At 36.8% G+C, this 27,638-nt stretch overlaps 1 protein-coding gene across 2 annotated transcripts in view; it reads right to left on the bottom strand.

Moving 5' to 3' along the window:
• Window positions 1-27,638, bottom strand: part of ARHGAP15 (Rho GTPase activating protein 15) — a 466,785-nt gene that overhangs the window by 387,882 nt on the left and 51,265 nt on the right. The window contains exons 3-6 of one of the 2 annotated variants that reach the window (XM_081935112.1): window positions 19,580-19,603; window positions 14,657-14,731; window positions 8,660-8,718; window positions 4,519-4,606 (exon numbers count right to left, since the gene is read on the bottom strand). In XM_081935112.1, coding sequence (XP_081791238.1) covers window positions 4,519-4,606; window positions 8,660-8,718; window positions 14,657-14,731; window positions 19,580-19,603 — 246 coding nt within the window. The remainder of the gene's footprint in view (window positions 1-4,518; window positions 4,607-8,659; window positions 8,719-14,656; window positions 14,732-19,579; window positions 19,604-27,638) is intronic. The other variant, XM_081935113.1, reaches the window with a different exon arrangement.

The following is a 27,638-nucleotide window of genomic DNA, read 5'->3' as shown; positions in this document are numbered from 1 at the left end:
ATGTCGTAAGATGGAGCAAAATTCACTTAACAACTGTCTTGCAGAACAATGAAAATGTTGAGCTAAAATGTGATTGTCGGTTGTCTATATTAGATAAATCTAGGAAATAACAATATATTCACACTTCCCTGGAAACAAAATTGGGATTGTAATATTGGTGTACTCCTCCTCCATCAATATCTGAATGTGCTTGTTGGATACCATAAATAGAAGACAAGAAGTTAACTTAGTTATGTATTATGGTTTCATCAAAGGCAAATTATATAAAATATATTACATCGTTTATAAATATATAATCACTGGTTAATCATTTTCAGCTAAATGATCTGATTCTCCGATCCTTTTGTTTTTGCAAGATACAGTATATAGTATGTTTGAAAAGTACAGTAAGTCACTTTTATAAAATATTTTATTATGGATTTTCCAATGCATATGTTGAAAATACCAAAGAGAGTTGATTTACAATGAGGATAATGCTGATTCTGGGGTAAGATGACAGGTAGTCCTCAAGTTATAACCATTCATTTAATGACTGAAGTTACAAGGGTGTTGAAAAGTATGACTTGCAATCAGTGCTCATGTTTAACAATCATCTCAGCAGTCCCATGGTCACATGATCAAAATTCAGGTGCTTGGAAACTGGCATGTATATATGACAGTTGCAATGTCCTTAGGTCACTTTTGCAACTTTTCTAGCTGACTTCCGACAAGCAAAGTCAGTGGGGGAAGCCAGGGTCACTTAACAACCATGTGATAATGTAATGTTCACAGCAAAAATATTGCAAAATTGGATACAAATCAATTGACAACCATCTTGCTTAATGAGAGAGGTTCCAGGCCCAATCATAAATGGGACTTGACACCCCCCCCCTTGATCGTAAATCAAAGACTACCTGTATCTTATCACTCAATTGTCTTTATGATATCACATAATGAAATCTAATTTGCAGTGGTTCATCAGAGAAGTAAGTTGTGGTCTTGAGAATATTCCAAAGTGGCCCTAGAGAAAGTCAGGAGTAAAATTGCTAATTTTTCCTGGTAAAGGTATTGTTTGTTTGTTTTGATTTCATCAAAGTAAAGGCCAAATTTTATTTATTTATTTATTTATTTATTTATTTATTTAATTTGACTTCTTAGTCGCCCCCTCTCCCCCCAGGGACTCGGGGCGACGTACAACAGCAACAGTCACAACAATATAATATGGAGGAGGTGGAAAATAAATAAATAAATTACAGTACTTTAAGACAATTAAAACCCCAATGACAGTTAAAATTTTAAAAATTAAAATTAACAATTAAAAATGCCCAAGAGAAATAAATGCATGCCTTTTGCTCCTTATTTCCTGAATGCTTTGGACACTTCCACAAATAAAATTGATGATTCAACCCTGCCTCCTCACAATGTTATCTAAAAAGAAGAAAGAAAGAAAGAAAGAAAGAAAGAAAGAAAGAAAGAAAGAAAGGAAGGAAGGAAGGAAGGAAGGAAGGAAGGAGGGAGGGAGGGAGGGAGGGAGGGAGGGAGGGAGGGAGGGAGGGAGGGAAGGAAGGAAGGAAGGAAGGAAGGAAGGAAAGAAAAAAAGGAAGGAAGGAAGGAAGGAAGGAAGGAAAGAAAGGAAGGAAGGAAGGAAGGAAGGAAGGAAGAAAGAAAGAAAGAAAGAAAGAAAGAAAGAAAGAAAGAAAGAAAGAAAGAAAGAAAGAAAGAAGCCTCAAAATAATTTGTGGATCCTTGAGCATCACATTCAAAACCATTTCCAATAAACCCATATTTTGTTACTGATTTTGTTTAAAATTATAACCATTTAACCTCTATTTACTTGTTTCAGCTATAATCTAATATGTTTCTGGATTGCTGTTCTTATTCACATTTTCATAAATTAAATAAACAACAGAAAAGTTAAAACAAACGAAAAGAAAGTAAATACCTACCGTATATACTTGAGTATAAGCCGAATTTTTCAGCCCACTTTTTGGGCTGAAAAATCCACTTCGGCTTATACTCCAGTGAACAAAAAAAAAAAAAAAGAACACCGAGGCTTCGGTGCTTCCGGGATCGCTCCCACCCCCTCCGCCACCTTCCTACTGGCTCCCATGGCCTCATGGCTCCTCAAAAGCACGGCGACGAAGGAGGGGGCAGGGGTAACACACCCTTCCCTCCACACTGCTGGCGCCCTTGCTTTATTTGAGTGCATCGCTGCTGCTTTCCTTTCTCATCCCCACTTATGCCATTCTGAGTCCTCGCTTTCCTTGCCCTGTGCGCGTTTTGTATTTTACGCCCGCCGCTGCAACGCCACCGCATCCTCCCGCTCTGCCTGGAGCGCCCCGGGAAGCCGGCGGCGCTGCGCTCCGTCTGCCCGCTGCTGCAACACCACCGCATCCTCCCGCTCCGCCTGGAGCGCTCCGGGAAGCCAGCGGCACTGCGCTCCATCTGCCCGCCGCTGCAACGCCACCGCGTCCGCCTGGAGCGCCCCGGGAAGCCGGCGGCGCTGCGCTCCATCTGCCCGCCGCTGCAACGCCACCGCGTCCTCCCACTCCGCCTGGAGCGCCCTGGGAAGCCGGCGGCGCTGCGCTCCACCTGCCCACCGCTGCAACGCCACCGCATCCTCCCGCTCCGCCTGGACCTTTTCCCTCTCCATGCTGGCCTCCTGCCTTCCTCCCGAGGAGGAGCTCGAAGGGCAGCGGGAAAAGGCTCGAGTGAAGGGAAGCAGGTGCCGCGGGAGTGGGAGGCACACCGGGGGCTTCGGGAAGGCGCCGGCTTCCCGGGGCGCTCCAGGCGGATGCGGTGGCATTGCAGCGCAGGGTGGGGGACACAATTGCCCGGTCTTATCGGTGCTCCCGGGGAAGAAGGAAAGATGGGGCAGGTGAAGAGGGATCTACCTCCTTCTTCTTCTGGCTTCCCCTGAACTGGAAACAAAGGAGGAAGAGGAGGCAGCTCCCCGCAGACAGGTGCAGCCTTAAGAGCCGTAGCGATGCCATGGCTTCCCAACAGCACCCTTCAATACCTCCTCTCTGAGTCAAAAAATGATTCAAAAATTTGGCTTTTCAAAATCAGTAAGTTTGATTAATTTGATTAGTTACAAACTCATTATTTCTTTACCTACCCAAATGTATGCTAGCTGAAAAATAAAAATTCACATGAGATCTGGGCTTCATTCTATCAATTTTAAAGTTATTGTTAATACTTTAATGTTATATATTGTTTTTGTTGAATATACTGATAATATATTGTTTTTGTTGACCCTCTTTTCCACATGCCTCAATTAAAGCAATTTTATTGTTATCTACCTGTATTTTTATTTTTGAAATTTACCGTGAGCTGCTGCATTTCCCAGCCTCGGCTTATAGTCGAGTCAATAACTTTTTCCAGTTTTTTGGGGTAAAATTAGGGGTCTCGGCTTATACTCGAGTCGGCTTATACTCAAGTATATACGGTATTCGTTTTTTAAAATAAACATTTCATTAGAAGTGAAATTAAACCATATGATGGCTATAAAAAGATTAAAAAGGCGAAAAAGGTGAAAAAAATAAAAGAAAAACCTTTGTAAAATATTCTAATAGCTCCCTTCTCTTTCTCCCCCGCCCCATATATTTTACTTCTTTTCTTTCTCCCCTCTCATTTTTCTGCCTTCCATTTTTAGTTACTAATAACTAATTATACATTTGGGGGGGATTTTTTCTGGATTGTTCTTCTTTTTGGAATCCAGAGAAAAAGACATTCATTCTAGCCTGGAAAGGAAACAGGCCACAGTTATTTCCACAATGTTTCTGCAAGGCAGAAAGCAACCTCTCTTTGAGGTACATTAAAAAAATGAAGCCCAGTGAATTCTGCTTAGAAATGCATTAAGTCTATTAGATAGAATCATAAGGCACATTCAGAAAATGTTAGGCAGAAACAGAAAATGTCACATTTATATGAAGATAAAAATCACTTTGCTAAGTTACACTGTTTTGCTCTTTGGTAACACCCTGTATTAAGGTGCAATTTATAACTACTTTATTATTATTTATGATATGCAAGCCACTTTATAGCAAGCTCAATAGCAACTTAAATTCATGTATTAAAGATGCAAACACAGGGTTTAATACAATTTACATCTTATAATATTCTTTGCAACAGATTCTCATCGCATCATCCGTTAAGCATTTATTACTAATGCATTTTATAACACACTTTATAATACATTATTTGAGGAAGTAGTTGCATTTAGAGATCATTTCATAAATAAGAATAAAGCATTTATAACTGGCACCTTAATTTAAAGCGTTACCTCCGCATTACAAGAGAGCCACTCACCATCCGTCTCACTTTGCAATTATTCTCAAAAAGCACCTCTTAATAAAAGATACGCTGAGTTCTATTTCCCTTCCTCTCTCATCTGATTAAAAGTTTATTGAGCCATTTTCTTACATCTGCTCTCAGAAGTCTTGAGGCTTAGCAACTCTGCATTTTTTTCCCATCATGCCAAACTTTTTTTCAATAGCACTTCTGAAAAGATGGGACAGGAGAAAGATAACTGCTTACCAGATTGGGCACAGCTGTCTGTTTGGATTCCTTAAAGAATTCCATTTTCCGTCCAGTGAGAACAATCCGAGAGGAAGACCAGTTTTTCCTGAAATGCCATATATAAAGAAATGTATCAATTAATCTCATGCTTCTGTTGTGAGGATCACAACTACTTTTGTAGATTAGCTTTCCACAGTGTTTAGGATTCAGAGAAGTAGCAGACAAATATATTTTATTAAATAAATTGAGGGCAAAAATATACATGGGAGAAGCTGATTAGGGGAAGGAAGAAAAAGAGAAGGAGAAAGAGGAGAAGGAGAAAAAAGATGAGGGGAAGGGTGCCATGATTGATGCATAAGTCAATGCGAGAAAACATGAGGAATATTGCCTCCAATTTTGGTCTCCACGCTATAAAAATTATGTTGGGACTCTAGGAAGAGTGCAGAGAAGAGCAACAAAGATGATTAGAGGACGTGCAGGAGGTGTGCATGCATGTGCGGGAGCGGCATGCATGAGCGGAGGTGGTACTCAGGGGACCACACGCACATTGCATTTTGGGAGTTCAGGAATGTGCTGATTTGCACACACACATGCACGCTTTGGGCACTCGGTCCGGAAAAGGTTAGCCATCACTGGTATAGGATTTCCTGCTTGAGCAAAAGAGTCTAGAAGACCTCCAAAGTCTCTTCCAACTCTGTTATTTTGTTAGTTGATTTATCTGATTCCTCCAAAGAGGGCACAGTTAGTTTGTAAAGGGACAGTGAACCATACATGGCATGGTGTTAAGCTTAGCAAATGAAAACGCCCTTGTGTATAAAACAAGAACTTTGAAAGAACTTACTAGGAGAAAAGATTTTCTTCATATATGGTCCTTACCATAGTGGGGAGTTACAGTGCAGTGGTTTGGTAAATCACACACACTGCTTGAACTCCAAAGATACTTTCTCATATTGAATTGAGCCTGAAAAGCAACAATTAATTAAGTATTTTTTCAAGGAAGAAATACATTTAATGATGACAAGAAGTGGGGGGGGGGACGGGACAGGTGAACAGAGCCTCCCATGCAATTCAATTTTAGCCAATATCTGCCAAATTTTCAAACATGCCTCTATAGAGGAAGCAAAACATTTGACATATAACTCAAAGAAGAATAGCACAACAGAATAACAGAAGTGGAAGGGACATTGAAGGTCTTCTAGTCCAGCCCCCTGCTCAAGCAGGAGACCTTGTACCAGTCCAAAAAAGTGGGTGTCCAGCTGCATATTTATCCACTTGTATATTTAATCCAAGTTTATCTTACGGTTCTTAGATCTGTTATGCAGAGACCGATGTGCCATTCAGCAAAAGACTTGATACTTTGCTGACACTTATGAAACTTTATAATTGTAGAAATTAAAAAATTGTCTAGGCACACAGGAAAATAAAGTATTCCATTAGATAGCCTTAAGGTTCAAATTATGACAATTTTTCTTTGGTTTTCCCAATTTAGGGAAGATTGGATGATGATTTCCAAATATTATTTATTTTCCAATTATGCTTATCGTTACTGTGTCTTTTATTAAACACTTTAGTTTTCATGTAACTTATGTTCAGTTTTCTTTGCTTTCTCTTGCATACTCTTAGGCCAACCAGTCAGAGGTAAAGTGACTGCATCGTCAAGATCGTATATTAAAATTAACTACAGGCCTAGAGCACTCTGAAAGATGCACATAAATATAAATATAATATAAAATATAAATAAACATAATTATCATTTTCTCCATCAAGAGAAAACAGCTCAGCCAAAGTTTTACACAGGTGCAGATGGGTGAATGGCAGCAAATGATAAGAGAAAGAGAGGGGGGGAGGGAGGGAGAGAGAGTGGAGAGGAAGGGAGGGAGGGAGAGAGAGAGAATGACTGACTCATTGTTACAGTTTGGTTAGAAACCTAAGTATCAAAACAAAAAACATTAGGGGACATCATTCAGAAAGCAACAGAAAAATCATGCAAAATAATAATTATAATAATAATCCTACAGCAGTCAGATTTAACCCATCTGGACCATAAAATTGCTACATACGGATACAGTGATAAAACATTGACCTCACAGCTGCCTGAGATACAGTTTCAGAGTTTGAGCTACTTTTTAAAATTGAAATCAATGACTTTCCAGAGCAGTTTTCCTTTGGTCATTATATTTGCATTCTCGGAAATGGACACCTGATGGCAGCACATTATAAGATCAATGTGGTTTATATGGCTCTATTTCCTTAAAGATACAAAGTTTTGAAGTTTCACCCGACAATTCCAAGTTTAGCAGAAGAATGTTGACACTTTCAATTTTCCTAAATTTTACCTTAATAACAGGAAGTGATAATTGAAGGGGGGGAACACTCCTCCCCCTACATTTTAGACCTCTTATTTTTGTCTTCATAGGTGTGGATGTATACAGTAAACTTAAAACATGACAAATGTACATTTTAAAAAACATAACATAAATGTCTTTTGATTATATTTTGGTACATTTGGATCCTTAGTGGGGCTGAATTGCTAACTGGTGTTTAATTCTTTGCTTAACTATGATATATAGTTTGGTGTTTTTCTCTGCCTCTCGGAGCATATTGCACAGAAAACAAAGTGTTGGTCACAAGTTCCATCCTGGATTTCCTTTGGCTGAAGAATGGTATAAAAATACAATCTATATAAATAAAAGATAAATATGATAACAGCCCTTTGAAAAAATACAAAACGACCAGAGTCCTTCATAATTGGACAATCCATATTAGGTCTGTTGCTAATTAAAAGCAACAGAGATATGAGGGCAGGCCCATCTACATGGTGATTGCATTTATCACTACTATAAGGATATAGTCTTTTTACAAGACTATTTAACTTACTCAACAGTTCACTTAAAAGACTTTCCCCCTTATGTTCCACATCAGAATATAACCCTTTGAAAAAGAGCAAGATTTCACCCTCTGGTTAAAACTGAGTTGATACATCCATGAGATTATATTATCTCAGCCAATGACCATCTGAATTGACTGTGCAGAGATGGTATTCAGCCGGTTCTGACCGGTTCTAGTGAACCGGTAGCAGAAAATTTGAGTAGTTCAGAGAACCGGCAAATACCACCTTTGGCTGGCTCCACCCCCATCTATTCGCTGCCTCCCAAGTCCCAGGTGATCGGCTATGTCTTCTTCTGTTGCCCTGCACAGGAAAATGGAGCTGGAAAGCAGGTTAGTGGGGTGGGGAGGGAATGGAGATTTTACAGTATCCTTCCCCTGGAGTGAGGAGGGAATGGAGATTGTACAGTATCCTTGCCCTGGAGTGGGGTGGAAATGGAGAGTTTACCCCTGCCACGCCTACAAGCCATGCCACACCCACAGATCCAGTAGTAAAAAAAAATTGTGTCCCACCACTGTGACTGTGGATGTCAACATTGCTATCAGGAAATACAGATATGAGAAGCCAAACATAAAAGAGTTGAAATTTCAGTTGCTCTAATATCTATTATTCTAGCCCCGAAATCTCCTGATGCATTTTCCATATTCAAATATCACCACTTGGAGATGATATTTCCCGCTCTGGTTGGGTAAACAACCATTTCTCTTTCCCTAACATTAGGATTTAGGCAGAGGAATAATCATGTACATCACAGAGAGTTTTAAGTTCTCAGGCTGAAGTGGAAACAGGAATGGTACACAGATAACTTCTCTCTTCCTCATAAAGTTTTTTTCCCCCTAACACCACAAATTATAGAGAGCTTCAGTATGTTCTCCATTTCTGCTTTCTAGGGACATTATTCCAGGCTTACACTTCAATTACACTTTTCACCCTATGGAATAATGATGGATAAAATTAAAATTCAAGACTGTAGAGCAAGACTCAACTTAAGGAACAAAGTTGCATCATCCATAGAATCAGAACAAGTTCCTGTTTCTTCTTTACATTAAAAATGACAACTTGGTAATGAAATTATGGAAGATCTGATGTTTAAAGAGCTTTGGGGGGAAGTGGAGGCATAATTTACAGCTCTTTGAATTTTTGAAGAAAATTATTGGGAAGAATGAACTTGATCTAAAGACCAAGCTTGATGGTTGCCTGTTCTCTGAATCCCAAGTCAAATAACATTGCTTTGCACTTCTGTCTATATTAGAATTTTTTAATGTCACCTACCTTAGCTTCTTGCCTTCATCTGCAATCTTAGCCTTTAGAAGATAGCCTTCTTTGATAATCTGTAATAAAGAGGTTGATGCACAATGTTTATTCATTCCACGATACTGTTATTTCTGATGTCATGATTCCTGTTTAGCTTCCACTTGAATGCATTCAATGAATGGGAACCATACCTTCTGTCTGGACATTTGGTTCCATTGTCAAACTGCTCTTATTGTTAGCAAAAAAAAAAAAAACCTAAGTGTCAAAACAGATTTTCCTCTAACTTACCTCTATTACTCTGTGTCTAGAACAAGAAGGTACAGTTGAAGACCTTTTTCCTTATGCAATATCTTCTCAGGCACTTAAAAAGGGACATCCCACTGCTCATCTTCTTCCATTTCTCTTCATAAAACCTGATTTCTAGTACTTGTAGTAGTTATCTGCGGGATCGCATCCTGCCCCATACATCCCTACGACCAATCCGCTCACACAGAGAGGGACTTCTCCGGGTGCCGTCCGCTAAACAGTGTCAGGGGGCGACACCCAGGAGCAGGGCCTTCTCTGTGATGGGCCCTGCCCTGTGGAATGACCTCCCCCTTGACATCAGGATTACTTCCGATCTCCGCTCCTTCCGTGTAAAGCTCAAGACCCACCTATTTCAATTATCTGGCCTGGCTCAACCGTAGCTTCATCCTATGCCTCCTGACAGTCCTCTTTTAAATTTGTAATTTTTAATATGGGGTATTTTAGCTAATTTTATTATTATTATTGTGATGTATTTAATGATTGTCACCTCCTCTGTGTATGTGTATGTATGTGTATGTGTGTAGTCTATATGTATACCTGTATGTGTTTTTATTTTACTGTACGCCGCCCCGAGTCCCCTGTGGAGAGGGAGCGGCTAACAAATTAAATTTATTCTATTCTATTCTATTCTATTCTATTCTATTCTATTCTACTTTCCTTTCCCTTCTCTAATCCTATTTTAATTTCTCTGGATCTTTCTTAAAATGTGGAAGCCAGGATTGGTAACAGCTAAGAAGGAATCTGATCACAGGAGATCAAAGTCTAAACATTGTCTAAAGTAAAATTGTAGAATTTATATCTCACTATGGTCAGAGCTGAATGTCAGGGTTCCAAATAGCATCCTCAATCCAATAAGAGTCCGAGGCTAGAGATTCCTCATAGTTCGAATTTATTAGAAGAGCCATGTTGGCCCATCTGGGAAAACCCAAATCTGAAAGCTTCCAGATTTTCTCCACCCAGTTGAAAATACAAGACCCTGCCCCAACACCCATAAGTCCATTACATGATCCAATCAGTCATTGCCATGAAGGAAGATTCCTCCCATCCACATCCGTCTAGGTGCAGGGAGAAGATACTTTGACTTTCTGAGAAGGAATGTCATTTTGGCTACATATCTCCCATGCTCCATACAATCCCCTCTCCCAGTTTCCCACAGTATGTTTGAATATGTGGCAGGCTTGAGGCCCTATACAAAGATGGTTCACATCTTATAATGTCTTATAACGATTGAGCTCAATTATCAATGCATGTTATGTGTATACATGACATATACGTATACCTTGTTTCCCTGAAAACAAGACCTCCTCAGATAATAAGCCCAATTGGGCTTTTGAGTGCATGTGCTAAAATAAGTCCTCCCCAAAAATATTGCAACACAGCAGCAGTCTTGAGGTGACCATGCTCGCTGCCCCCTACACTTCAAATTAATAAGACCTCCCCCAAAATAAGGCCAAGCGCTTATTTCAGGGGTCAAAAGAAAATAAGACCCTGTCTTATTTGGGGAAAACACAATTTGTGATGTACACAACATCATCAACATCAAATAATGTGTGTTGGCTGAATGGTACATTGTTGCATAACCTCATAGACGATCTTTAAGAATAAACTGTCTCTTGGCTTAATAGACACTTTAAAATTCAAATATTCAAGCAATGGGCTATAAAAGATTCATTTATAATATTGTTTGTTTTTATTAGCAAGTTTTCAAATGTAAACACAAAAGCATATGAACAGCTGATACTTTGAAACATGTTGGGCAACACATATGCTACATATTGCATATTCTTCATGAGCCCCTAAGAATTTTAAAACCCTTGTTCAAGGTACTAATGTTTATGCCATTCAAACTTCTCGGACTCATTGTTTTAAAATAAAAAACATTGTATCACATTGTTTCTACATCTGTATTGTTCCATACTGAGATGATATGACTTTCAATTAAGTTCCCAAAAATTAGTTCATATTAAGTAATATAATTAATATAAAGACTATTCTATTCTATCTTCTCTCCACCCCGTAGCATCATTTTTGCAATAAATGTGGTTTATTCATCTTCTCCTTTGTTATCTTGTATAGTTACACTGTACATTTCCAAATATTGACAAGGAAATTATTTTCCTCTAGCTAACATTTGAGTTCGGAAAAGCTTCTATTCATCCTAGCTGAGATTTCTTTGTTATTCCCAACCTCTGTAATTTAGTCAACATTTTCAAACCTAGTGAGCTCCAGATATTGGACTAATGGTGCCATCGAACTTAGTAAGGACAGGCCTTGGCCAAGATGGAAAATACAACATGGGAGTCTTGGAAGGAACAAAATCGGGGAGGTCAGTTTATCCAGCAGAAGCTAGAAATAACCAGAAATTGCAATACTGTATTGATGCAAATTTAAAAGTGGCAAAAAGTAGACATTAGGATTGCTTCTTGCCTTCATTATATCTCTCCCCTTGGTCTTAGGGCATACGAGCAGAGTTCAGAAATTAAGATTAGTACATCTGAACCTGACCACATTAGACGTATGTCTGCTGTGCTGGGAACCATCTGTTAAAATAGTTTCATCACCGTCCCTCCAAGATAATTCAAGTTATCTTTTCAGCCATTTCACAGATGGATGACATGAGATTATTGAACATGAAATGGCCTTACAGCACTTGCTATCTCTTCTGCCTCAATAAATATCCATCATTTGTTTGTGTGTGTTTCTTCAGTGCTGCCCTTTCTGTACCTTTCCAGTGAAGAAAAAGTTGAGGGAGAGATGCAGAGAAATTAATAGAGATAGAAGGCAGAAAGTTCAAGGACCCAATTTAGTTTCTGGATAGATAGATAGATAGATAGATAGATAGATAGATAGATAGATAGATAGATAGATAGATAGATAGATAGATAGATAGATAGATTAGCTAGTATGTATTCATTTCTTTAGAAGTACTGTGGTATATTTATTTGAATCTACTGTGCATATGTTTTAATAATGGCAAGAGAAATTATGAAATGCACATGAAAATGACTTTAGAAATAATAGAGATATGTTGATTTATTTCAGGAATGTGATCTAGAACTCATAGATAGTTAATTAAGTTGGTGGATAATTATTTTTTCCTGGAATAAAGAAGCACTCCCATTGACAAAGATTTCCTTCACAAATTAATACATGAATGCAATGATGATAGATATTTAGCCAGGATCTCATTTCACTTTACAGGTAATGGAACATATAGAAGGGAGATGGGAATTTATGTTATACTCCGTCTTTTTATCCTGACTTCCTTATATTAATGGGGGAAGTTGGCAGTGAGGGTAAGACCTTATTCAGTTGAGCATGGTTATAATTCTCAGGGTGATGGGCACTCTAATTATATAGGGTTACTAATTCCATGGAGACTGTAACCTCATTCATCTAAAAATAATTGCAGATTCAATACAAAGGAATGATGGACATATGTGGTTTAATTTGCCATAGCCCACCAGAAAAAAAGAATTAGTGAATGGACAATTTATGGACTGAAATACAAACTTGAAATAAGGACATTTAAAAAAATAGCAATATTGCTGAACATTACAATTAAAAGATAAAAACACATGCATATTAAAAATGAAAGAAAAAGAAAGAAAAGTGCAAAAAGACAAAAGAAAGAAAAGAGACAAAAGATAATATTAAATATATAAAAAATTACTTCCCCCTTCATCACAAGTATAAATAATTTTAGTAAGTTATTTTCTCTTAAAATATAAGGAATGATTGCTTCTTCTCAAATCTCATCTCTTATCTATAAACAAAATTCTAAATCCTTGTTCAGTCCTGATCAGCTTAAGTCTATTATGGGTTACAAGACCTAAAAAATATACATACATACATACATACATACATACATACATACATACATACGTGTTAATCTTGATTAAATAAACCAACTTTAGATTCTTTTCTTATACTTTTAATAATCTTGATCTTTCATCCCTTCAAATCCCTTCTCATAAGATCCTTCAAAACTTTTACAAGTTTCTTTTGTAAATCCGAGATAGAAAAGTTATTCCCGTCATTATTTTGGATTGTTATTTGTATATCCCTTTTCATTATTAACATCGATCAGTTCATTAATATATCCAATGTAGCATATTTTTTCCATATCATTCTTGTAGCCTGTCCTTTTTAAGATTATTTTCAGATCAGGTTCAGTCTTGTCTAGTAAAACTATTTCCTTTTCATATCTTTGTACCCTTTCTATGTATCTATAATGGCAGACATTCTTATAATTATTCACTGTTGACAAATATCTTCATATGTCCAATGTTAACGTCTTTTGTTCTATTCTGTTTAAAGATAAAAGTAAAGGTTTCCCTTGTCCAGTTGGGTCCAACTCTAGGGGGCAGTGTTCATCTCCATTTCCTAGCTTAGGGAGCCAGCATTATCTGAAAAGACTTCTGTGGTCATGTGGGCAGCATGACTATACCCTGAGATGCATGGAACACTATTACCTTCCCACCAATAGGCTTCCCATCTATTTATCTACTTCATGCTTTTGAAGTGCTGGGTGAGCAAGAGCTGTGGCAAGTAATGGGAACTCACAATGTCACTCAGCGCTTGGGTCTCAAACCTGGGCTATCAGCTATTCCAGCTGACAGGTTTAGTATGTTTACTTAAGATAATAAAACTGTTACTTTGACTTTTTCTAGTTACAACTATATTACTCCAGAAATATAATATCTGTCTGGGGAAAAAAATCTTAGTTCAAAATGTACTAATACTAATAATATTGTTAGTTGCTAACAGTAACTATATTGCTAATAGTAACTAATTTTTGGCGGCAATAATCATTAAAAAATAGCATAGATTTCCATTTAATTGTGGCTCCATGGTCATAAAGTGTATGTAGGACAACAGCAAAGAGAATTCAATTCCCCTTTTCTTATCCCCCAAATTTTACCAATAAATGCCATCTTAATAATATAATAATAATAAATTTGAATTTTTAGCCGCTCCCTTTCCAGATAGGACTCGGGGCGGCGTACAATAGAACATATAAAACATAAAACATATATACAAACACATAAACATACATATATACAAGGACATACATGCACGGAGGAGGTAACAGTTACATCACATTAGACAGTTAAAAATCACCGTTAAAATACCCCAATTATAATAACAAAATTTAAATTTTAAAATTTTAAAAGGACTGTCAGGAGGAATAAGAAAAAATTTACGGTTGAGCCAGGCCAGATAATTGAAAGAGGTGGGTCTTCAGCTGTACACGGAAGGAGCGGAGATCGGAAATAATCCTGATGTCACGGGATTTGTCATCTTCCAAAATTGGTTTCATTTTTTTTAAAAAAAATTATCAAGCTCTTATGTATAGCAGATTTATCTATATACCTGTAGGCAAGTAGTAAGGATAACACAAAGATAAATTCATGCCTCTATTGTACACTATTATTTTACTGTTCTTGAGAAAGCAGTATTACTAAAATAAATATTTACTAAGAATGCTGAAATATCATTTTTAGTTGTCTTAAATGAATGGATAATTTAAACTGTGTATCATTGGCCAATCTTGCTCAGGTCTTTAGTTCCCTTTTATCCTGTTAAGATAATAAGGACTCTTCATCCACATGTATTCATCTTTCAAACATGTGTTCAGTTTTTGTTAATAAAAGCTAAAGTATAAAATCCACAATACATTGTAATTGCTATAATACAACTGCTTACCTGTTTTTCCGATGGGACAAGGCAGTCAAGATGTGGTATATTATGTTGGGAATGATTCCGTCTGTGACGAGATAGCTGGAAATATATTTGTTTAGAAGTCAGAATACGCTCAAATCAAACATTTAACATGCAAGGATGAACTGAAAATAACTCAACTCAGCACATTCCCTTTGAACTGTACTAGTGGTGATTTTCAGGTAAATAAAATTAATATGCTCTAATTGCAACATTTTACTCTTACACAAGATATGTAAAAGTCTTGTATCTTCAAAGTATTTTTTTTAAAAGGTTTAGAAGAGCATACCATTACCAGATCAATTCACATTTAGACTTGTGTGTGAATTTAGACTTGTATGTGAAATAGCAGTGTTAAGAAGAGTTGGACTATGGCCTGGCTATGGTTACTCGGACTATTGTGTTGTTATGGTAAGCTTTGAATCCAATTCCAGGTTCTTTTAGATGTTATTTCTCCCCCAGTGGTGTGACTGGTAGCTGTCTAAGTACTGAATTCATTAATCAATTAGAATAGAATAGAATGGAATGGAATGGAATGGAATGGAATGGGATGGGATGCGATGGAATGGGGTGGAATAACAGAGTTGGAAGGGACTTTGGAATCTTCTAGTCCAACCCCCTGCTTAGGCAGGAAACAAATGGTTATCCAATTTCTTCTTTGAAACTTTTAGTGTTGGAGCATTTACAACTTCTGGAGGCAAGTTGTTCCACTGATTAATTGTTCTGTCAAGAAATTTCTCCTTAGTTCTAGGTTGTTTCCCTCCTTGATTGGTTTCCCTCCATTGCTTCTTGTGCTGCCCTCAGGTGCTTTGGAGAATAGCTTGACTCCCTCTTCTTTGTGGTAGCCTCTGAGATATTGGGCTAAAAATTAAGATTGTTGGAAAAAAGGAGAAGGAATATGGTTGGTTTATTTGAGAAAGGTTAAAATAGATAGGTTATGATTACTGAAAAACAATTAATGGAGTTTTACTGACCAGGAGTGGATGATGATGTTTAAAGGTTTTGTTTATAGACAACAATTATATGGGAATGAGTTAATTTGCTGTATTTTAAATGTTATCTGATTAAAATTAAAATTATGTTGTAATATCTGGTAACTTTTTACTTTTTACTGGCTATGCTTGAATGATGTTTGGTTTGGAGAATTTGTTTAATGATAGGAAAAAGAGATACAAATATAAAAGGAAGGAATTCAAGTAGGTTTATTAGATCAAGTTTGTGATAGTCAGTTTGTTCTTACTGGTAACCCTAATGGATTTTGCCTAATTAGGATGGAAGATGAGATTTAAAAAAAAATGTTTATACAGAATGAAGTGAGATATGGGATGAAGAGATGCTTGTATTGAGAAAATATTTACCGCATTGGCAAGCTGTAAGAAAAGAGTGATCTTTTACATTACAGACACAATTCCAGCGAAACAAATTTGCAATACAATGCAATACAATACAATGCAATACAATACAATGCAATACAATACAATACAATAGTAGAGTTGGAAGGGACCTTGGAGGTCTTCTAGTCCAACCCCCTGCCTAGGCAGGAAACCCTATACCGTTTCAGACAGATGGCTATCCAACATCTTCTTAAAGACTTCTAGTGTTGGGGCATTCACAACTTCTGGAGGCAAGCTGTTCCACTGATTAATTGTTCTAACTGTCAGGAAGTTTCTCCTCAGTTCTAAGTTGCTTCTCTCCTTGATTAGTTTCCACCCATTATTTCTTGTTCTACCCTCAGGTGCCTTGGAGAATAGCTTGGCTCCCTCTTCTTCGTGGCAACCCCTGAGATATTGGAACACTGCTATCATGTCTCCCCTAGTCCTTCTTTCTCTTAAGCTAGACATACCTAGTTCCTGCAACCATTCTTCATATGTTTTAGTCTCCAGTCCCCTAATCATCTTTGTTGCTCTTCTCTGCACTCTTTCTAGAGTCTCCACATCTTTTTTACATCGTGGCGACCAGAACTGAATGCAGTATTCCAAGTGTGGCCTTACCAAGGCATTATAAAGTGGTATTAACACTTCACGTGATCTTGATTCTATCCCTCTGTTGATGCAGCCTAGAACTGTGTTGGCTTTTTTAGCAGCTGCTGCACACTGCTGGCTCATATTTAAATGGCTGTCCACTAGAACTCCAAGATCCCTCTCACAGTTACTAGTATTGAGCACGATACCACCTATACTGTACCTGTGCATTCCGTTTTTGTTGCCTAAATGTAGAAACTTACTCTTTTCACCATTGAATTTCATTTTATTAGATAGTGCCCAATGTTCAAGTTTGTCAAGATCCTTCTGTATCTTAAGCCTGTCTTCTGGAGTGTTGGCTATTCCTGCCAGCTTGGTGTCATCTGCAAATTTGATGAGTTCCCCATTTATTCCCTCATCCAAATCATTGATGAAGATGTTGAAGAGTACTGGGCCTAAAACAGAGCCTTGGGGTACTCCACTGCATACCTCCCTCCATGTAGATGCAGTTCCATTGAGGACTACACGTTGAGTGCGGTTGGTCAGCCAGTTACGAATCCATCTGGTGGTGATGCTGTCTAACCCACATTCTTCTACTTTATTTAGTAGTAGGTTATGGTCTACCTTATCAAAAGCCTTACTGAAGTCCAAGTAAACTATATCAACGGCATTCCTCTGGTCCACTAATTTTGTCACATTATCAAAGAATGCAATAAGATTAGTCTGGCATGATCTGTTTTTGACAAATCCACGTTGACTTTTGGCTATTACTTTGTTTGCTTCTAGGTGTTTGCAAATTCGTTGCTTGATTATTTTTTCCAGAATCTTTCCTGGTATTGAGGTCAGGCTGATAGGTCTGTAGTTTCCTGGATCTATTTTTCCCCCTTTTTTGAAGGTGGGAACCACATCAGCTCTTTTCCAGTCCTCTGGTAGTTCCCCGGTGTTCCTGGATCTCTGAAAGATGTAATTCAGTGGTTCTGAGATCTCGTCTGCTAGTTCCTTCAGAACCCTGGGGTGTAATCCATCCGGTCCTGGTGATTTGAATTCATCTAGGGTAGACAGGTGCTCACTTACCATTTTCTTCCCTATTTCAATTTGTGTTCCTAATCTGATTTTTGTGGTGCTGCTTTTGATAGGTTGGACTGTTTTATCCCTTTGTGTAAAGACAGATGCACAACATGAGTTAAATAGTTCTGCTTTCTCCCTGTTGCTTGTCACCTTCTTGCCACTTTCTCCTAGCAATGGACCAATTGTTTCCTTAACTTTTTTCTTGTTTTTAACATGTTGGAAGAAGCTTTTTTTGTTAATTTTTACTTTTGTGGCAAGCCTTTCTTCATTGTGAGCCTTAGCTTTCCTCACTTCATCTTTACAGGCTCGGGCTATTTGCTGATATTCTGCCTTAGTTAGCTCGGGCTGTTTGCTGATATTCTGCCTTAGTTATGTCCCCCTCCTTCCACTTTTTATACTTACTTTTTTTGTCTTTCAGGTATTTATACAGATGACGATGGAAGAATCTTGATGGTGGAAATTATGGACAATGCCAAGAAAATATTTTAATTGCAATTTATGCTCCTAACAATAAACAAGATGAATTTTATAGAAAACTACACAGGAAAATAATTGACTTGGACTATGCTGATATTTGTATGATGGGAGATTATAATGGAATTGTAGATCAGAACATGGACTATAAAACTCAAAAAAAAAAAACCAAAGCTAAATAGAAAACCCTCCCAAAATCCTTTTTTAAAATGACAGATGAAATAAATCTAAAAGATGTCTGGAGAGAAAGAAATCCCACTAAAAACAATATACCTTCTATTCAAATAGACACTTAACATGTTCCAGAATTGACATGATATGGGTGACAATGGAATTGACTTGTAATTTACATGAATTTGAGATTGAAACAAGTACCTGGGCAGATCACAATCTAATTATAATTAAATGGAAAGGACAAAGGAAAAGATCTAGATGGACATTAAACAACACTATGTCAGGCCTGCAGCAGTTCCTTTAAGAATTTTTGGCCTGCCACACTCTCTCTTCTAGCTTCATCTTTAGTATGCATATTCATTAAGGGGGGGATAGCAATGGGTAGAATGTGTTGTTTTCAAAATAAATAAATTCCTTTCTAGAAGATCAAGGTTATTCTTTGTCTCCGCACCTTGGCACCTGACCGGAACCAGCGGGGTGGAAAAGACAGCATGGAAGAAGAAGATTGGAACATGTGATGGGTTAGTGGGTGTGGTGACAAGATCATGAACTTTCAACTGGGTGGGAATCTTAGGTAACTTTCAGAATTGGGATTCCACAGTCCGATGCCAACATGTCTGTCTTATTAAATTGGAACTTTAAGGATAGTTTTGCCTTGGACTCTGATTTAATTCTGCATGATATTTGGAATGCTGACACACTATATTAAAAGAGAAGGATTTTGTACAGAAAATGGAAAAAGAACTGGCTTTTTTCTTGAAAGAAAATAGAAAAGAAGATACATCGATGTAGAACCTCTGGGATACAATGAAGGCCTACACCAGAGGCTTGATAACAGACTACACAAGAAAGAGAAATATAATGAAAAGACAAATTGTTAAAGGTTTAGAGAATGACTATAAGGCCCTTGAAAAAGAACTACAGAAATCCCCACAAAAAAAGGACATTAAAATAAAAATGGACATAAATAAGCACAAAATGGACCTACTGGAAAAGGAGGAATTAGCACAAAAAATTAGAGATGCTAAACAGAATTACTTTGAAAATGCCAATAAACCACGTAGATGATTGGTGTATACATTGAAAAAAGAGAGAGAATCAAAGAAAATATTGCAATTAAGAGGGCAAAATTGTCATGGAAATGCAGAGAAGAAGAAGATTACACAAGATTACTACGATAAGCTGTATGAACAAGAGAATATAGAAGAGGGAGGAGTTAAACAATACCTACAAGAAACCAACCTTCCTCAGATACCTAAAGAAATTGAGGCAATATTAGAAGGCAGAATAACTATGATGGAGCTAACCGAAGCACTTAAAAAACAAAATATTGGAAAGGAATGGAAAGCCCGGATGGGCTGCCAGCCGAATTCTACAAGACACTTCAGGAATCGTTGTCCCTCCCACTATTAGAACTTATGAATGAGGTGATGTCAGACAGCAGGATACCTAAATCATGCTCAGAAGCATATATGACACTTCTACCAAAAGAGGAGGCTGATTTATCACAAATTAAGAGCTTTAGACCCATCTCTTTGTTAAACTCAGACTATAAGTTATTTGCTTCAACATTAGCAGAAAGACTTAAAAATACTTAGTTTTATCCACCCTGACCAAAATGGGTTTTTACCAAAAAGACAAATTAAAGATAATATGAGAATAATTCTGGACACTTTGGAGTATTATGAGGCATACCCCGATAAAACAAATGGCTTTGATGTTTTTAGATGCTCAGAAAGCATTTGATAATGTGAACTGGCGATTTATGTTTTTACAACTGGAACAGATGAATTTTGGTAAGTAATTTACCCAAACCATTCAAACCATATACCACAAACAAACAGCAAAGATAATAATAAATGGAGAACTGACAGATTCTATTGAAATAAAGAAAGGTACGAGACAAGGCTGCCCATTATCACTTCTACTTTTTGTTTTAACATTAGAAGTTTTAAATAGAAAGATCAGAGAAGAAAAAGAAATAAAAGGAATGAAAATAAAAGAGAAGAATATAAACTACAAGCATTTGCAGATGATTTGGTTTTTATTTTTGAGGACCCATTAGAAATGGCACCCAAATTGATAGAGAGAATAGAGGAATATGGAAAAATAGCAGGTTTGAAAATAAATAAAGATAAAACAAAGATTTTGACAAAGAATATACCATCAAGACAAAAGGAAGAATTGGCAGAAATCTTGGAGATTCAAGTCACAAATAAGGTCAAATATTTGGGGATATACTTAACTGCAAGATGCGGCACACTTAAAAAGAATAACTATCATAAACTTAAGCAGCAGATTGCGACTGACTTGATGAAATGGGAAAACCTTCAACTATCAATGATAGGGAGAATATCTACAATCAAAATGAACATCTTACCCAGAATTTTATATCTGTTTCAGACAATTCCAATTAGATTAGGAAAAGACTATTTTGAGGAATTAAATAAAATAGTGCAGAAGTTTATTTGGCAGGGGGGAAAGCAAGAATAAAATTAAAATTGTTACAAGATGCTAGAATAAGAGGAGGACTGGGTTTATCTAATTTAAAATTACATTATCAGGCAACAAGTTTGATGTGGGTTAAGGAGTGGATAACATTAAGGAATTCTAGATTATTGACTGTAGAAGGACATGACTTACTGTTGGGACGGCATGCTTTTCTATAAGGGAACTAAAACACAAGGTTATTTTAGAAGACACTATTTATGGGAGGCTTTGTTTCTGAATTGGGAGAAGATCAAAAGGCAATATTATTTTAAAATCCCAGTCTGGCTATCAACTATTGAAGCTTTTTCATATCCAATAATATACAAAAAGGAATGAACAGTTAGATATGGTGAAATATTGAATGCAGAGGGTAAACTTAAATCTATGCAAGAGTTGAAACAGGAAGGAATAGGAATGAATTGGTTTTCATATGTGCAAATACAATCTAGATATGATAAAGATCGTAAAATGGAAGGTTTCTATGATAAAATGACTGAATTAGACAAAATTTTGACAGGTACTGATGAAAAAGTAATTAGAAAACTATATGGACACTTACTAGAGGTTAAGTTAAAGGAAGAACAAGTTAAAGAATCTATGATAACTTGGGGGAAAATTTTAGACAGGGGATTGAACTAGAGAAATGGCAGAAATTGTGGTCTCAAAATTATAAAATGCCAATGTCAACAGAATACAAGGAAAATTTGTATAAGATGTTTTACAGGTGGTACCTACCCCCAATGAGAATAGCAAGAATGTCCAAGAACAAGTCGGAAAAGTGTTGGAAATGTCATCAGACACCGGGTTCATATTACCATATGTGGTGGACTTGTATAGAAGCTAAAAGATACTGGACTAAAATCGACATGTGGTTGGAGAAAATGATACAAAAACACATAGACCAGAGATTTTTTTAATTGGGGATCATACCAGAAACATATAATAAAGATCTGAAATATTTGATTGTAAATGTTTTAACGGCAACTAGAATTTTATTCGCAAAAAAATTGAAAAAATGAGAAGATACCAACGCAGGAGGAAGTTATTAAAAAAATGGAATGTACTGAAATGAGTAAATTGACATTTGAAATTCGAGAACAAGAAGATGAACAATTTTATAAGGTATGAGATTTGTTCTACCAGGGGTTAGATTTAAAAAAAATATGGAAATGAAACATCTTGGAGAAGTTTTCATATTGTAATAATAGAATGAGATAAGGGATACCATAAAGACATTATTATTAAATAGATTTATAATGATGCAATGGAATATGGGTATATACATGAATCGAATATCTAGAATATTTTAAAATGAAGAATAACAATTGTAGTTGAATATATGATATACAATAATAACAACGTATCTATGTATATTTGATGGACAATTCATGATTTTATACACAATTGAAAATGGTGATGCACAAGTACAAAATGTTGGAGAATTTTTTCATATGATAACAACAATAGAATGAGATAAGTGATACTATAAAGACATATTATTACTAAATAGATTAATAATGATGTAAAAGAATGTTGGTATATATATGAATCTAATCTTTAAAATATTTGTTTAAAAAATGAAGGAATAACAATTGTAAGCTGAACATATGATCTACAATGAGAATAATGTACCTATGAATATTTGATGGACAATCTGTGATTTTATATATAATTGAAAGTGGTGATGCACAAATGTTTGTAACCAAACAACATGCTACATATGTATATGTAATTGATGATCGTTTTATGTTTCATGTGTTGTTCGTCTTTGTCTAAAAATAAAAACTTTTTTTTAAAAAGAGAGGCTTGTATTTTAAGAGAGGGGATATGTTATTAAAGTTGTTTGCGCTTGCTGGACAAAGGGGGAAATTACTTATTTTGTTTCCTTATTTAATAATTTTTCTTCACATTTTTTTCTTTTAAAATTTTCATGAATTTTCAATTAGTTTTATCTGCATAATATAACCATTAACAATTTTTATTAAAATATCAGTATTTAATATTTAAACAGTTTTGACAGCAACAGAGAGAAGAAGAAACCAATGGAAATATGCTTTAAGATAAAGTACTCTGCTTATGGTACATGGAGCATGATGGCTCTCTAAATTAGAGAGGGGTGGATGGGGAAAGAGAGCAAGATTGTAGATAGAGCCACAGAGAGAGATACTGTAGATAGATAAATAGATAGATAGATAGATAGATAGATAGATAGATAGATAGATAGATAGATAGATGATAGATAGATAGATAGATAGATATTGATTTTTGACACATATTTAATTTCCTTTTTTTATTTAATTCTACATTACCAAGGGGTAAAAGAAACCACAAATGAAACACTTTCTGAGATGCAAAAGTTTCACTGACCTACTTATAAACATATTACTTAACAATTTCATTAGGAATGAGTAACAGCTGGTGACATGGCTGTGTCCTAAAGTGTTTTCTGTCTTAATATTTTGTGTCTTAAGCAATCAAGCTTTTGTAAGAAATACTTTTGTTAGCAGCAGTCCCTCCTCTGGGGAACAAAAAATGTCAAACCAAATTTTCTGTATTTTGCAATTTTGTTTTCAGAAGTGTCATGCTTCTCTTGTATTAGCATGGAGAGTAAATAAGAATGATTTGCTGATGTGGTTGTGAAAACTTGTAAGATTTCAGACCTTTCATTTAATTTTGGGTTGATATTGAATGAAGGTGGGCTGCACCTGTATACATTGAAAGGATAGATACATAATAGAAAGATAGACAGACAGAATGACAGACAGGAGAGAGAAAGAAAGAGAGAGGGGGGGGGGATACTCTATGTAAGAATATAGTTAAAGTGGAATTGTTTAAGTGAAAATATGCACTGAAATAATTCCACTTTAATTATATTCTTACATAGATCACAGCAAAATTCTGCACAATTTTATTTCATCTCTCCATAGTTAAGAAAATCCAAATTCTATCATTTTTAGTAGTTAATCAATATTGTTTTACCTATGATATGAGCAAGAGGAGGCACCGCTGATGATAAAGCCAGAAAAATGGAGACTTTGCTTTTTAAAAAATAAGTAAATTAATTAAATTTTAAATTATATTTAAATTTAAAGCTGCAGGGCATGAGGCTTTGTTCAGTTCCCGGGCTCCTCTGAGTTCAGCAGGAAAGAGTTAAGCATGAAATTCAAGTATGCTGAAATTTAATTTAATTGTATTTGTGGCAAGTGTGCATTAGTTCTATTATAACATGTCAAAAACTGGTACAAAGTAAAGACCAGGGAAAATGTCATTACTTTGTCAACCAAATGTCAGCCAAATAATTTGCATTTTGACTAATTATTTAATTTCTCAGATACGAACTAAAATTGAATTCTATTTTGAAGTTCACACTTTTTAATTTTTTAACATTCTTCGGTAAAAAGTTACTGACAGCTTTATGTGAATTTTACCAATAAATTCATATAAAAGCCCTGTTCAATCAATACTTATATACATAGAACATGTAAACAGTAGTGAACTTTTTCCTTCTACAAGTTGCATTAGTGACATCAGTAGAAAGTCTCTAAAGTAGAGCCCAAGACTCTGAGTCATAGGCTTTATGGTTTGAAAAATGCTTGATAAAATGAAACTGCAGCCAACTGTGCTGGAGATACAAAATGCACAACTTCAAGTGATGACTTCTGAATGACAGAGATAGGAAAATCTGCTCAAGCTGTTTGCTCTTGCAGTTCTACACACAAACACAGTGATGACTAGATTAGTGAAATTAGCATACAATGTAATTTATATTTATGAAAAAAACTATTTATTACACAAAATGCATGTTATCAGGAATCTGTATCACAAAGTTCACATTTTTCCCCTAGATTGATGAGAGAGATATTTCAAGCTGATACAGGACTATCCTGTTTTCCCAAAAATAAGACCTCCCTGGATAATAAGCTCAATCGGGCTTTTGAGCACATGTGCTAAAATAAGCCCTCCCCCAAAATATTGCAACACAGTAACAACTATGAGGTGTCCACACTCGCTGCCTCCTGCACCTCAAAAATAATAAGATCACCCCCAAAATAAGGCCAAGTGCGTATTTCATGGGTCAAAAGAAAATAGAACCCTGTCTTATTTTTGGGGAAACATGGTATAAATGTAAGGCTGGAAACACACAGAAATTAAAAATTGATAGTTTTGCTTGACTATTTTCATATGATTGACTTCAACCGTAAAAACACCATTAACTATGCAGTGTGTAGGTACGGTTAATCCCCTTCCACGTGGTATAAGAAGTGATAATGCAAATACACAATTATACATGGCAGGACCATTTTTATACCAATAACAGGCAAAGCAAATGTCCTCAGCAAGAATATATATATTCTTTCTTGTAGCTTTTTTGGAGTTGCTATGATTCTTATATTGGAAATTGGTAGAGTCCCATAAATGTTTTCCATATTTTTCCATATGAAAAGTTTTGTTCTTAAAAGGGCATTCTGATATTTTCAAATAATGAAGAGAAACAACACTTAGAGAATATACAGAAAATAGATAGCTGTGTACAGTAATCTCATACTGTTTTAAAAAGCAACTGTCCACCAAAATGTATCACAGATCCAGGGGCTATCTTTATTAGTGGCACCAAAGCCTGCTCAAAGAATGTGTCAGGCAATGGTGAATGTCCTATGGGTTGCCCACCTTTGACCTTGTCATGTTGATGGGCAAAGTCGGTGAGGAGGTGTAATCACATTCTGGTGGACACAATTATGCTTCTAGATTAACAGCCTTGAGCAACTGGAATATATTCTTTCATGGAGAGGAAAAAGAGAAGAAAAACACGTGGCTGCTAGCTATGTTTTCAAAGTAATATGTCATTTGATTCTCATTCCATCATCTCTTGAAATAAAAGACAATCCAATTTAAACTAGTCTATGTAGATGCTAAAGGGAGGGGGAGGGAGGAATATTTTTTCTTAAGAGTTCATCAATAACAGAATTAACTCTGAAGACTTACTATTCCAGCATACAAGTGATTGCAAGAAGGATTACTGTCATCTGAATTCGTGCAATTTATGCCCCCCCCCCCGGGCATTTAATGCATATCAACTGCACAACAATTAGAACAGGAACATATTCAAATGCCCCATATAACTGATGTCTTGATTTAAGATATCACCTATGTTTACTGCGGCCCACATCACACAAAATGTCTTGGTTTGATTTGATTTTTTTTTTTGTTTGTACTTAATTTCGTTTCTATGTATTCAGACAGCTTGAGGATCCATTGGATTATTGCTTTTGGGGGGGGAAACTAATTTGATCAGCACTTCCCAGATTTCAAGAGTATTCTTCAGTTAGCAACCATTTTACCCAGAGCTTCAAAAAATCCATTCACCAAATCTATGGGCAAGTGCGGTTTTGTTTGATTTTGCTCAGCAACTTTTCACCCCTTCCTTCCTTTCTTGTCTCCTTGCCTGAAGTTAGCTAAAGGGTATCTTTGTTCTGCAAGAGCCTCCCAATATCTAAGAAAGAATTCATTGTCAGTTTCTGCAAAATCAGAGCTTCGGCAAAAAAAATATGCCTGTTAGCTTGTTGTAAATCAAAGGCTGACAGTGTAACTTAACCATGTGCAAGTTTGTGATAAGTATAATAAAACAACCCATGCCTTTTGGGATTGTCAGGCCATTGAGCATGACCATAAGGAATGTCCAAACTGCATGAATAAGGCCTACCATGGTCATTGGATTTCAGCACGTGCACGCATGTAGCTACCAGTGACAAAAGAGTGAAAATGCATTAGAAAACTCTGTATCTGAAAGTTATACCAGGAAAAGGGGAGGGAAAGGAAGGGGAAGGAAAGAAGGGAAGGGGAGGGGAGGGAAGAGAAGGGGAGGGGAGGGAAAGAAGGGAAGGGAAAAGAAGGGGAGGGGAGGTAAAGAAGGGAAGGGGAGGGGAGGGAAGAGAAGGGAAGGGAAAAGAAGGAAAGGGGAGGGGAGGGAAGGGAAGGGAAAGAGGGAAGGGGAGGGGAGGGAAGAGAAAGGAAGGGAACGGAAAGAAGGGAAGGGAAAAGAAGGGGAGGGGAGGGAAAGAAGGGGAGGGGAGGGAAGAGAAGGGGAGGAGAGGGAAGAGAAGGGAAGGGAAAAGAAGGGAAGGGGAAGGAAAGGAAGGGAAAGAGGGAAGAGAAAAGTAGGGGAGGGAAGGAAAAGGAAAGAAGGGAAGGGCAGAGAAGAGAAAGGAAAGAAGGGAAGGGAAAAGAAGGAAAGGGGAGGGGAAGGGAAAGAGGGAAGGAAAAGAGGGGGAGGGCAGAGAAGAGAAGGGAAAGAAGGGAAGGGAAAAGAAGGAAAGGGGGGAAGGGAAAGAGGGAAGGAAAAAGGAGGGAAGGGGAAGGAAGGGAAAGAAGAGAAGGGCAGAGAAGCGAAAGGAAAGAAGGGAAGGTAAAAGAAGGGTAGGGGAGGGAAAGAAGTGAAGAAAAGCGAAAGGAAAGAAGGGAAGGCAAAAGAAGGGAAGGGGAGGGAAAGAAGTGAAGGGAAGGGAGGGGAGGGGAAAGGAAGGGAAGAGAAGGGAAAGGAAGGAAGGGAACGGAAGGAAAAGAAGGAATGGAAGAGAGAATTCATTTGAAGCACTTCCAAGATTGATGGCTGCCTCAATCACTCCTGCTTCTAATTTATTCTTTCAACAATATTGTACATTGCTTCATAAGAAGAATTCTATTTCAGTCTTGGAGCAAGGGTACCACACATTCCTTTGTGAAAATCCGTCAAAGAATGTCAGATGAGGAAAACAAATATTTGGAACATTCTTCCTCCTTATATCTCCTTTTAACTATGCTGC

This window comes from Natrix helvetica (genome assembly GCF_964273705.1).
Source record: "Natrix helvetica genome assembly, chromosome: 1".
In the NCBI taxonomy this organism is placed as follows: Eukaryota; Metazoa; Chordata; class Lepidosauria; order Squamata; family Natricidae; genus Natrix; species Natrix helvetica.
This window is presented reverse-complemented; position numbering and strand designations above follow the sequence as displayed.